At 44.1% G+C, this 12,568-nt stretch overlaps 1 protein-coding gene across 1 annotated transcript in view; it reads left to right on the forward strand.

The window, feature by feature from the left end:
• The window catches only part of LOC126998630 (kin of IRRE-like protein 1), a 57,005-nt gene that overhangs the window by 21,256 nt on the left and 23,181 nt on the right, over positions 1-12,568 (forward strand). The window contains exons 2-3 of the mRNA XM_050860607.1: positions 3,615-3,825; positions 7,732-7,866. Coding sequence (XP_050716564.1) covers positions 3,615-3,825; positions 7,732-7,866 — 346 coding nt within the window. The remainder of the gene's footprint in view (positions 1-3,614; positions 3,826-7,731; positions 7,867-12,568) is intronic.

Here is a 12,568-nt window from a genome sequence, read left to right on the forward strand (position 1 = left end):
ATCACCACCACCATCACCACCTGAACAAGTAACTCCACCCCAACCATCGCCACCACGACCATCACCAGTAGCAGCACCTCCAACTCCCTCCATCAGTGTCACCATCAGAAAGTCCTAAATCATCACCACCAGTACCATCACCACTTATCACAGATTTATCTTTCATCCCAGCAGCAGCAGCAGCAGCAGCAGCTCTACTACCATATTATAACAAATTATTATTATTATTATTATTGTTATCATTATTATTATTATTATTATTATTTTAACTGACATCAATAACATATAACATGTGTTCCATGATATTTTCAAATACTTTTTTTGTGATTCAAGCAGATCTGTCTGACGGAACACACACACACACACACACACACACACACACACACACTTATGCACTGTCCGCCTTAAAAATTATGAAGATCGACAAAAAAATAGTAAAACGAGCAGGACTATAAATATCAAGAACTACTGTTGCCAGATGATCCCCGAAAGTGACACATAAACGAAAACTACACCATTAAAAAAGAAACTACAGACTGCTTACTAACGATTAAAAAAGCCTTGTCGGGCTCGGTAATGGAAGAAACTCCCTCCGTAAAACACAAAACTAAATACTCATCCTCAGCAGATTATTATCATCCCCGCATTACAAGCCGTCTTCCTCGGTTATATTTATCAGAGGAGGAGGGAGGAAGCAGGAGGAGCCGAGGAGACAGAGAGAGAGAGAGAGAGAGAGAGAGAGAGAGAGAGAGAGAGAGAGAGAGAGAGGAGAGAGAGAGAGAGAGAGAGAGAGAGAGAGAGAGAGAGAGAGAGAGAGAGAGAGAGAGAGAGAGAGAGAGAGAGAGAGAGAGAGAGAGAGAGAGAGAGAGAGAGAGAGAGAGAGAGAGAGAGAGAGAGAGAGAGAGAGAGAGAGAGAGAGAGAGAGAGAGAGAGAGAGAGAGAGAGAGAGAGAGAGAGAGAGAGAGAGAGAGAGAGAGAGAGAGAGAGAGAGAGAGAGAGAGAGAGAGAGAGAGAGAGAGAGAGAGAGAGAGAGAGAGAGAGAGTGAGAGAGAGAGAGAGAGAGAGAGAGAGAGAGAGAGAGAGAGAGAGAGAGAGAGAGAGAGAGAGAGAGAGAGAGAGAGAGAGAAGGGGGAGAGAGGAGCGGAAGCCGGCAGACGAGAGGGGAGAGGAGAGGAAGAGTGAAACAGGAAGGGGAGCTGTGGAGAGGAGAAATGAAAATGGACTGGTGGGGAGGTATGGAGGGAGAAGGGAGTTTGGGGGAGCAGTTGGGGGGATGGAGGGGGAGTGGGGGGGTACTGGAGAGGGACTGGCTGACGGGAGGTTAGAGGGTGGTAAAATGATATACTAATGATGGTGGTTGGGGGTGGAGGTTGAAGACGGGCAGAGGGTGGGGGAAGGGATGACAGGGGGTAAGACAAGCTAGTTAATTAAAGGGCGTGGGATATAGCTAATCATATCAATACCTTGTTAAAACTTAAAGCAGTCCTTCCCTTTATTCTTTTCTAATCTCCACACTCTAGACTGGGTTAGCGTTAATGGTTTGTCATGGGTGTGTGTATTCTTCTAGAGTTCCGTTCACGATCGTCATGTCCTAAGTAATCGGTCAAGCTGCGAGTGTAACCTCTAATAGTCCCTTGTATGATGGCGTGATTCAGAGTACCTACAACACCTGGTGACTGGTTAGCCTTAGTCATATTTAGGTGAAATCCTGGAATACCCCCAGGAATAAGACGGGAATTCAGGTGTCAGAAAATAAATGAAACAAAGACCACGAGAGAGAGAGAGAGAGAGAGAGAGAGAGAGAGAGAGAGAGAGAGAGAGAGAGAGAGAGAGAGAGAGAGAGAGAGAGAGAGAGAGAGAGAGAGAGAGAGAGAGAGAGAGTACTGTACATGTTGAATAAAACACCGAAACAAATAAAAGAGGGATTTCAAAGGTTGCGTTAGGTGAAGTATACGAGTTTCAGCTTTGGTTAGGCTTAATGTGTGGTGATGAGACTACGCGCCGGGCAGCTTCATTTGGACCCGCACGGAACGACACTCGGCTCGAAACACCAATACGGAACCTTGACGAGCTCACGATACTTCGCTCGTTCCATCATTACCGGAAGCCTTATGGACGAGCTAAGCATGAACACCAAGTATAAGCTACATACACAACCTTAGTGTAATAAAAGATGCATTATGTAAAATTAACACACTATCGAGACTTGCTGCGGCTTGTCTTGCTGACCCTAAGACCCTCCTCTCCTCCCTTCCCCTCCCTCCTTCCCTCCCAGCAGCCTGAGGTGCGACGATTCTCTCCTCATCACTCCCTCACACTCACGCTCCCCGGTTCCTTCACACTCATTCCTCAGCACTGTGTCAGAATGAGGCCCCGTTCATGCTACACACACGCCCGCCGCCCCGTCCCTCTTGCCGGGGCGGGCCAGAGCGCGACTCAGACACTGATCACCGCCGCGGCGTCAGCATCACCGGCCAGGCACCGATGACGTCACAACGCGGTACAACTTCCTTCAAATATTACTAATTATACGCATTTAAATACCTTGAATTCACTCCCCAGGCGATTCTCAACATGGACAAGCTTCATAATCACTGTAATTTTCAAGAATAGTCGCACGGGAAGGAGCAAACTGGCAGGACAAGGCTTCAGGCGGCAGGGCGCTCACTCCATCCTCCCCACCGGCCTCCCCTGCCTCAACCATTGTCTGTACGCCGCGTCCCTTCCTGCAACAACCACCACACCGTTTCTCACCTGATCCTCGCCTCGCCTCGCCTCAGCACGCCGCCGCCCGCCTTGCACACGCGCGACACACCCGCCGGGGACCTTAACACGCACGGCACATGGATACACCCTCACTGACACTTTCCGCAGCACACTGGCTCGGCGTGACGTCACCGATGCGCCTTTGTTTTACCCACACTGCCCAGATGGTTTTGTCGACATGGTTACATTGACAGCTGGAGTACTTTGGTCGCTTTCCATCGAATAATAAGCATTGCTGTTGAAGTTTGCGATTAAATAAATAATTTCTTCCATTGCTTAGTTAAATAATAATACTAAAATATAATGGCATTCCCTACGTTACCCCTGAGAGTTGGCAACACAAGGTGCCTTCCCTCTCCGTCAGTGCCTCGCTACTCGCTTGTTACTGCCTGAATATTTCACTAGAAACGAAGGACTCTATGCTGTAAATCATTCCTCTGCGTGAGGCGGCGCAGGGATCACTGTACACCCCTCTTTTTCCAACCCTGGAGTCGTGACCTCAAGTGGGGTCGCCAAGTGTTTTTCCTGGAGTCGCCAAGACCTCAAAATATCAATCATGGTGTTATGATAATAACACATATACAACTAAACTAAAGGGGTCGCAGTCATGTCTAGAGGTGCATGATTGGGGTCGCCTTAAAATAAAGGTTAGGAACCTCTGCCAGTGTACGCCATCATGATGACTTGTACGCCCCACGCCTGCATGATCACTGCCACCAGGGAAATACATCATTCACAAGCTTGCCAACACAACTGACATATATAAAAATGCGGCCCTTGTAACCAAAAAAACATTTCAAACAAAATTACTCCCCTCGTACACACAACCAGGTTTTCTTCCTTCCCAGGTGTCGTGGATCAGGCGCCAGGACCTGCACGTGCTGACCACAGGTAACTTCACGTACACGACGGACACGAGGTTCCGCGCGCTGCACCTGCCCGGCTCGCCCTTCTGGAGCCTGGGGGTGGACCGGCCCGCCATCACCGACTCCGGCCTCTACAAGTGCCAGGTGTCCACGCAGCCCAAGATATTCCGCCGCTTCAGGCTCAGCGTTGTGGGTGAGTGGAGGAGGGGAGGGGGTATAGGGTGTGTGGGTGTGTTTCGGGTGGAGGAAGGGTGAGTATAAGGTGATGAAGGTGGGTATAGGATGTGTGGGTGTGGTTCGGGTGGAGGAAGGGTGGGTATAAGGTGATGAAGGTGGGTATAGGGTGTGTGGGTGTGCTTCGGGTGGAGGAACGGTGGGTATAAGGTGATGAGGGTGGGTACATTTTTTTTTTTTTTTTTTTTTTTTTTTTTTGAGTGGGCCATCATCCCTGGCTGGGCTATTAGGCCATGGGTAAAGGGTGAGTGGGTGTATTTGGGGAAGGAGGGATGGGTACGGCGTTGCAATGGAGAAAGGGTGGGTACAGGGTGTGAGGGTGTGTTGGAGGTGGAGGAAGGGTGAGTGAGGTGTGTGTGTGTGTGTGTGTGTGACACACACACCTACACACACACACTGGTGGGGTGCCTCCTAGTGGGAAGACGGGAGGGAGAGTGGGAAACGCTTAACTCACGTGAACTGAACGTGTACAAATTACAAGTGCAGCCAGTCTTCGCTCTGGAGGTGGCGGCTCCGGGTGAAGGAACATGTTAAAATGGTCCTCTTGTATTACAATCGGATTTTATTGCATTTTGTCAGAATTCCCACAAAATTCCCACAATTTTTTTTAATTCCCCGACTCTTCCCTCGTAGCCTCGTTTCTCACAGATTTGTGGGAAATTCCCATGAAGTGGCAACACTGGACTGTGTGTGTATGTGTGTGATGAATGTATATGGATGACTGAAGGCTAAGAGGATGAGACGGTGAGATACAGACAGGAAATGAGGGAGGAGGAGGAGAAATTTAAGTAGGAAGTACAGTGAGAAAGGGATATGGAAACAGAGGAGAGAAAAAAGGAAGGATACAGAGAGGAATGAAAGGAGAGGGAGAAAGTGAACGATGACGAATGTGATTAAATGAAGGAAGGAAACAGAAAGGGGGATTTGGAAACAAAAGGAGAGAAAAAGGAAGGATACAGAGAAGAGTGAAAGGAGAGGGAGAAAGTGAACGATGACGAATGTGATTAAATGAAGGAAGGAAACAGAAAGGGAGATTTGGAAACAAAAGGAGAGAAAAAGGAAAGAAAAAGGAAGACAGCGAATACGAGGAAATGAAACAAGGAAACAGAAAGAAGAAATAGACGAAACTAGACGGAAAGGAAAGAATAAATGAGAAACGCAATGAAACAGGAGAGAGAGAGAGAGAGAGAGAGAGAGAGAGAGAGAGAGAGAGAGAGAGAGAGAGAGAGAGAGAGAGAGAGAGAGAGAGAGAGAGAGAGAGAGAGAGAGAGAGAGAGAGAGAAGGGCACAGAAACAATATATGCGAGACACGGAAGGAAGGAAGGAAGGAAGGAAAGGGAGGGACGAAGGAGGGAGGGGGGACCGTGGTAATTAAATAACTATTCCAATTTACTTAAATTAGCCATTAAATATATTTACGTTTTCTATATTTATCTTTTTGTAACTTTTTTTTACTTTTTTTCACTATTGTAAATGTTATACTCATTTTTTTCTTTTTTTTCTTATTTGCACAATTTCTCAAATTATATAACATTTTTTTGTTTCGATTGTTGTAGGAATTTTTTTCACTTTTCCTACATGATCTCTTCTAGTTTTCATTATTTTTTTCTTAAAAAAATCGTCTATTTACAAGTTTAAGTATAGGAACTCGTTTCAATATTTTCTTTTATTATCATTATTATTATTATTATTATTATTATTATTATTATTATTATTATTATTATTATTTAGCCTAACTCCACCACCACCACCAACAACAACATATCTCGAGCGCCAGTCACAAGGGTGTCACGGGCACCAAATCCCTCCAGTGTTTCTCTAACTCATCCCCAGCCTTTTCTTCCCTCGCCGAATGATCAAGTCGTTCCTCTCCCTCTCTTCCCTCGCCCTTCCCGCCGCCTCCTTTCCCTTGGCCTCTGTTTCGCCTGCAATTTCCTTTACTCTTCCCTATCTCAGTTTTCAGTCTCTCTCTCTCTCTCTCTCTCTCTCTCTCTCTCTCTCTCTCTCTCTCTCTCTCTCTCTCTCTCTTGGTTCTATATAATCTGATTTGCTATTACGAAATCTTAATTGTTATTCTCTCTCTCTCTCTCTCTCCAGTTCCCTAGTTTGGTTGTTATCTTCTTCCCCTTCCTCCCTCATTTATTCATTGCCTTATCTTCGTTCCATTTCCTTATTAAAAACACACACTCGCCTTTATTCTCTCTCTCTCTCTCTCTTTGTGCTTCTTCTGTTTCTCCAATGTCTATATTTCTTTGCTTTGTTTCTTTTCTTCTGCGTTTATCCTTATTTTGAATCCTCATAACCTCTTATTGATTGTAATATTTCCCTTTTCCTTTTTCATTTCATTTTTTTTTTTACTTAATTCCCTTCTAAAACACCTCCTCTTTGCATCATTCTTCTTTTGTTTTCTTCTTTTTGTAACTTTTCCTTTCGTAGCTCTACTGCCAATTATTTTTTTTATATATATTCTTTTCTTTCATTCTCATAGTCTTTTAAGCACCTGGATTTTTTTCCCATTCTCCTCGTCCTCTTCGCTCTCCGTCTATTTCTCCTTTTCTTTTTTTATTTATTTCTCTTCCTTACATCTCTAGTCTTCATCCTTTCCTTCTTCTTACATTCAAAATATACTTTCTCTGACCTCTCCTATTAGTCTGTCTTCTCCTTCCCCCTTTGTCCATCATCCATCAACGCCTTTGTTCCCTATCTCCCTTCCTCCTAGTTCCTTCTTCTTCCTCTCCCTAATCACGCTACCGTCACCAACACTCCCTCTTCCTCCATTCTTCTTCCTTTCCCCTCCATTATTGACCTTTCCTCCATTTCCCTCTTCCGTCTTCCCCATTTTTCTTACCCTCTACTCTTTGTCGCACACCTTCGCCTCGCTTGTCTTTCTCTGCTTTTCCTTCTCGTCTTCTTCCCCTCCTGGCTATGTTTTTCTTATTTTCTTCCTTAAATCCTCTCTGTTTTCTTTTGTCTGGCTTCTTCCTCTTTCTCTTTCGTTCTTTGTTTTCAACTCCCACGTCTTTTGCTGTTTATTTTTCTCTCTTTTCTATGTCCTCCTAACTTTTTATAGTTTCTTCTTCCTTACATTTTACTGTTCTTTCTTTCCATTCTTTCCCCTATACGTACCTTTTTTCTATCTCCTGTTTCATCATATTTACATTTTTTTCTTTCTAGTCGATAACGATTTCATATTTTTTCGTTTTATCTTTCGTCTCATCTTTTTCATTATTCTCATTCTTACCAAATTCAAAAATTATTTCTCATCTACCTGTCTTTCGTCACCCATACATTCCATTTTCCATTTTCTTTTCTTATTTCTCTAGAGTTTATTCATCTCCACTTTCACGTTCTATAGATTCACCAACCTTCTCTCCTACCTATTAATCTTTCTTTCCTTCTCCTCCTCCTCCTTCTCTTCTTTTTTCCTCTATTTTAACCTCCATTTGGCCTGTTCGCATTCGGACGTTTTGATGCCTAGTACCACATTTTTGTTTTTCCTAACTTCCTTGGCCAGAAGGGTGACAGCTATTTTCCAACGCCAATTTGCAAAGAAAACTTTACCCTGCCATAGGAATGACATAACATTAAAGACGTCTCCATATAACATGATTAATTGGAATATATTTGGGCATAACGAAGCTATTTCCCATACTATAGGATAAAAACCCTCATTACGTAATTGATTTTTTCTGCCAGTGTGAACCGTGGAGCGAAGGACCTAAGATTTTATCATTTTTCAAGTCCTCTACTCAATATTCCCGCCCTCCTCTCCACCACACCCCTTTACACCCCTTACACACACTATACCTCTTACACCTCACACCTATCACCCCTAATCTAACCCCTCCCCGCCTCTCCTCCTCAGTCCCCAGCGCGCGCATCACCGGCTCGAGGGAGATCTTCATGAAGGCGGGCAGCGACATCAACATCACGTGCGTGGTGAAGGGCGCCATCAGGGGAGCGCCCGTCACCTGGTACCACGTGCTGCCCCGCGACCCACGTGAGTACACACCGGGGGAAGGGGGGGGGGGGAGGAATGGGTGAGAAGGAGGGAAAAGATGATGAGCTCAAGTGGAGAGGAAAGGGATGCTGTGAAAGTTACGCAATGGATAGGGAAGAGGAGAGAAGGAGAAGGAAAGGAGGTAACGAAATAGATGGGAAGAGGAAAAAGGGAAAAGTGATGTTGGGAGGACTACAAGGGGAGAGTAGATGCAGGGAAGGAAAGAAAGGTGAGGAGAAGAAAGATTATACAGAAGAAAGACAGATGAGGAAAAACACGAATGAAAGAGAAACAGAACAGAACAAAGACAAATAACGAAAGAGAAGTTAATACTAACAGGAAAAGCAGGAGTACAGATTGCAGGTAAATAACAAGGTGTGTGGAAGGGGAGAGAAAGGAGGGGGGAAGAGAGTTTGTGGTGGAGGGGAGTGTGTGGAGCTGGATGAAGGTGGAGAGGAAGGAAGGAAGGAAGGAGGAAAGGAAGGGAAAAAAAAGTGTAGTGTATTTTGTTTTAGACTGTGTTACGTTTTTGTTACTTGTTGTTGTTGTTGTTATTGTTGTTGTTGTTGTTGTTGTTCACTCTGCAAGACTGAATGCTTTGCACATGCATTTTTTTTTTCTTTTTCTTCGTCGAACGAAGCTTTTGATATTGCGGATTGTTTCTCTCTCCCCCCCCACTCCCCCCCCCCCCCCTCTCTCTCTCTCTCTCTCTCTCTCTCTCTCTCTCTCTCTCTCTCTCTCTCTCTCTCTCTCTTCTTAATTTGTCTATTTTTACATATATTTACAATAATAATAATCCTTCTCTCTTATCTAATACTCTTTCCCGTTCTTTTTTTCCTTGCCTCTTATTCCTCACTTTTTTTTCCTGTTCTACCATTCTTCACTTCATCGGAATCTCAGTCTCCACAGGCAAATATTTTATTTTCTCTCGGTTATCTCTATCGCGTTTTTCTCTCCTTCGCTTTTCCCTCCATTTCCTCCGCGTCCTCTCTTCCTCCTTCCATAAAACATTTTCTAATACCATTCTCCTTTCTTTCCTCTCCTTCTCATCTACGTCTTTTCTCCACAGGCTGAGAAGATGGATGAGAGAGAGAGAGAGAGAGAGAGAGAGAGAGAGAGAGAGAGAGAGAGAGAGAGAGAGAGAGAGAGAGAGAGAGAGAGAGAATAATTAAATAAAACACCAGCAAACTCCTTCCTTGACCCTAACTTTCCTCATAAGGGATCAAATTAATTCTTAATAGCTTATCACCTTCTTACTCTACCCTCTCCTTCTCTGTGTTTTCCTTACCATTTTATTCCTCTTTCTCTTTATCATCATATGCCACTGTAGTTTCTCTTACTCTCCCTATCTTCATCTTCTCTAACACAGGACCAACACACAACACAGGATCCTTGCCATAACAACAACTACATAACAACACACAAACATAAAAACATACCCCCACACCCATGCACGTATCCCCTTCACACACACACACACACACACACACACAAACACACCCCACCAACCCATCCACACACCTCCTTCCTCCTTCCTTACACCCTCACAAGTCGTTACATAAGAGTAAAAGACCCTAACGAGGAGTTCTCAGAAGTCAGGCGCGCTCTTTATGCCTCGGCGCCGCCCCTGTGAGCCACGCGCCCGCAGAGACCGTTCCGGGGCGCGGGTTGGCCCTCCCCCTGTGCCGTCGAGGCCCATCCCCACAATGTACTGCCGACACTCTTTCCGTGACGCCCCGATAATGGAAATAGAGGTTTCACGGCCGACTTGGTGCTGGTTTGGGGGCGATTGATGCGAAAGGAAGGTGTTGGGAGGGAGATCCGAACCTGTTTGTAGTATATTGCTGTATTCAAGAACAATATTCTTAGTAGAGGGTAATGATAAAGTGAAGAGGGAATACAGAGAAGAGTTCATGGGGAAGTTAGTGTTGTTTTGGGAGCCCAAGGTGTGGAAAGAGGGTGTTAGGCGGGAGATTTGAACATGTTTGTAGTGTTTTACTGTATTAGTGTATTCTTAGTAGAGGGTCATGATAAAGGGAAGAGGGAACACAGAGAAGAGTTCATGGGGGAGTTAGTGTTGTTTTAGGAGACTTAGGTGTGAAAAGGAGGTGTTAGGAGGGAGATTCGAACCCGTTTGTAGTACAGCCTTTGTTATTTTACTTTATTCCAATTTTTCTTTTAACAGCAGAGCGTAATAATAAAAGTTATAAAGTGTTCACGGGTGACTTATTTTAGGGGCCTTAGGTGTGAAAAGGGGGCGTTGGGCGGGAGATCCGAGCCTTTGTATGGTGAAGCCTTTAATATTTTTGCTGTATTCACGTTCTTTTACAACGGGGCGTAATAGTAAAAGGAATCAAGTGATTACAGAGAGGGAACAAGAGGAGTTAGGAAGGGGAACTCGAACCGAGTCTCCAATGCTATAATCTTTGTGTTCAGCTTACTTTCCTTAAGAGCCCCAGTGCTAACAGAAACATAGTAGGGGATGGGAGGCAGTTTGGTGTGGAAGGAGACTGTTAAAGAGGGGCAAGGAGGTGTTAGGAAGGGAAGGGACGTGTTAGGAGGGGAATCTAAACCAATGAGCTGTTATGGTATGCGTTGGTATTCTCTATTCAGTGGCTTTGTTGGGGTGGTAACGGTGGAGGACGCTAAGAGGGAATGGAGGTCCTAAAAGGGGAAAGGAAGTGCTAGGAGGGGAATCTGTACCAAAGAGCTGTTGTCGTATTCATTGCTTTTGTATTCAGTAGCTTTCTGAGGGTAGTGGTGGGAGAAGTATAGTGTTCAAAGGTGAGCCCGTTCGCCTACAAAGCTTGGAGTAAAAAAAAGACTTGAGAGAAGAAACCCGAACCTCGGTAACTATTATATCCTTTTTTTTTCATTGCGCCCTGTAGCATTTTGCAGTAACATTGAAGCTAAAAGGTGCACCACGAGGGGGAACTCAGAGTAACTCTTACCGTGGTCGTCGTTGTGTATTTAGAGACGACGAGAAAAAGTAATTGTAGAAGTATTTTTTAATATTTTAGGTTAGTGTTTCGTATTAATATTTATCATTAGAATGTTATCACTAGTATTTTTTAATGTTAATTTTTATTATCATTAGTATTAATATTATTTTGCCAAGTAATATTTTTTTGATATTATTATTAGTATTACTTTTACTTCATGAGGCGCAGTAATGATATAAATAAGGCTCTTTAGAAGGAGGCTTATTAGGTGGAAGATGAAGTCACTAGGTGTGAAAACTGTGTTAGGAGGAGAACAAGGATGGACTAATAAGGGGAATTTAAACATCTTAATATTATTTCGTGTTTCCATCTTTTGAATGACGCCTGGTAATACTGGAAGTGGAAAGTGCTTAGGGGGCCTTGACGGTAGTGGTAGAGGCGTTCAGAGAGGGGTTCGAACTGAGGCACTTAGTTAACACGTTGGGCTTGGTTTATTTTCCATCCACTAGCTTTCTAATATCCCGAGATGCACTCCTTGTTTGTGGGTTAATCTTGCTCGCCATACGCTTTAAGAAATTAACTTCTCCTCCTCCTCCTTCATCTATTCTATACTGTCCTACCACACGTAGATTACTAGTAGTAGAGGTAGTAGACAGACACCCTCGCCATAGACCGCCAGGTCTTCTGGTGCATGTTTTTCCTATGTATTCGTCCTCCTCCTGATCCTCCTCAATGCATCAGAACTTTTGCAATCCCCTAAAATCTTTCATCATATTCCTCCATTCCATTAAACGAAGGACAAAGAGTAGATAGTGAGGTCAATAGCCATGATCGAAACTATTGTTCATTCCAGTCTTCCTTATCTCCTTCTTTCTCCTTTTCCTCCTCCTTCTGATCCTTCTTCACATTGAGTTCAATCCTATTCTTCTGATCCAAATATTTCTTCGACTTTCCTCGTCCAGCAGTTAAGAACGATAGAGTTTTGGGTAACTTTAAACTCATCTTCTTTCTCCCTTTTATATTCTTTCTTTCCCATCTTCTTTCTCCATTTCTCTCCCTCTCCTCATCCTATATCTCATCTTCATTTTCAAACTTATTATATATCTTCGCTTTCCTCCTCGTCTTTTTTTTTCTAGTCATCCTCTTTCGCTTACTGCTCATCTTCCCTCTTTCTCCTCATCCTTTCTCCTTCTTCTCGCTTGTTTCTCCAGCTTCTACGATGAGGTAGCGTAGCTTGCTTTGGATGATCAATGATGTGAAAATATTGTGGCTTGGGGCGGAACTTACTGGCTGAGGCAATGTGATCACGTTCAGGCTGTGCTGTGTGTGTCTACGGTATGCAGTCCGCCTGTGCACCTGCCTAGTTACTTAATTGCGTATCTCGGCCACCTGAGTGCTCGTTAAATCATGGAGTCATTCATTTTTCTTACGTAACACGTCCTCCTACTTGTCCAGCCCCCCAAAAAAGGAAGAAAGAAAACAGCGCTATATCTTTTCACTTTTTTTACCTTTTCTTGATCATGACTTTCCTGTATATCTACACTCATATTTGTTATTCAATCGATTAAACCTTTTCTTTTTCTATTATTCCCATTTCCCTCAGTCACCTTTTGCCCACCATCTTTACTATCCATTTGTTCCTCTATTAGAAGCTTCAAAGGTCATCCCTTTTCAGCACCACCAATGACACGTTCCTCCCATTCCTCATCTTTATCGACGTTCTCCTCCTCCTCTTATTCTTTCTCCTCAGCGAATCGGGG

This window comes from Eriocheir sinensis, chromosome 1, assembly GCF_024679095.1.
Source record: "Eriocheir sinensis breed Jianghai 21 chromosome 1, ASM2467909v1, whole genome shotgun sequence".
NCBI classification, from domain to species: Eukaryota; Metazoa; Arthropoda; class Malacostraca; order Decapoda; family Varunidae; genus Eriocheir; species Eriocheir sinensis.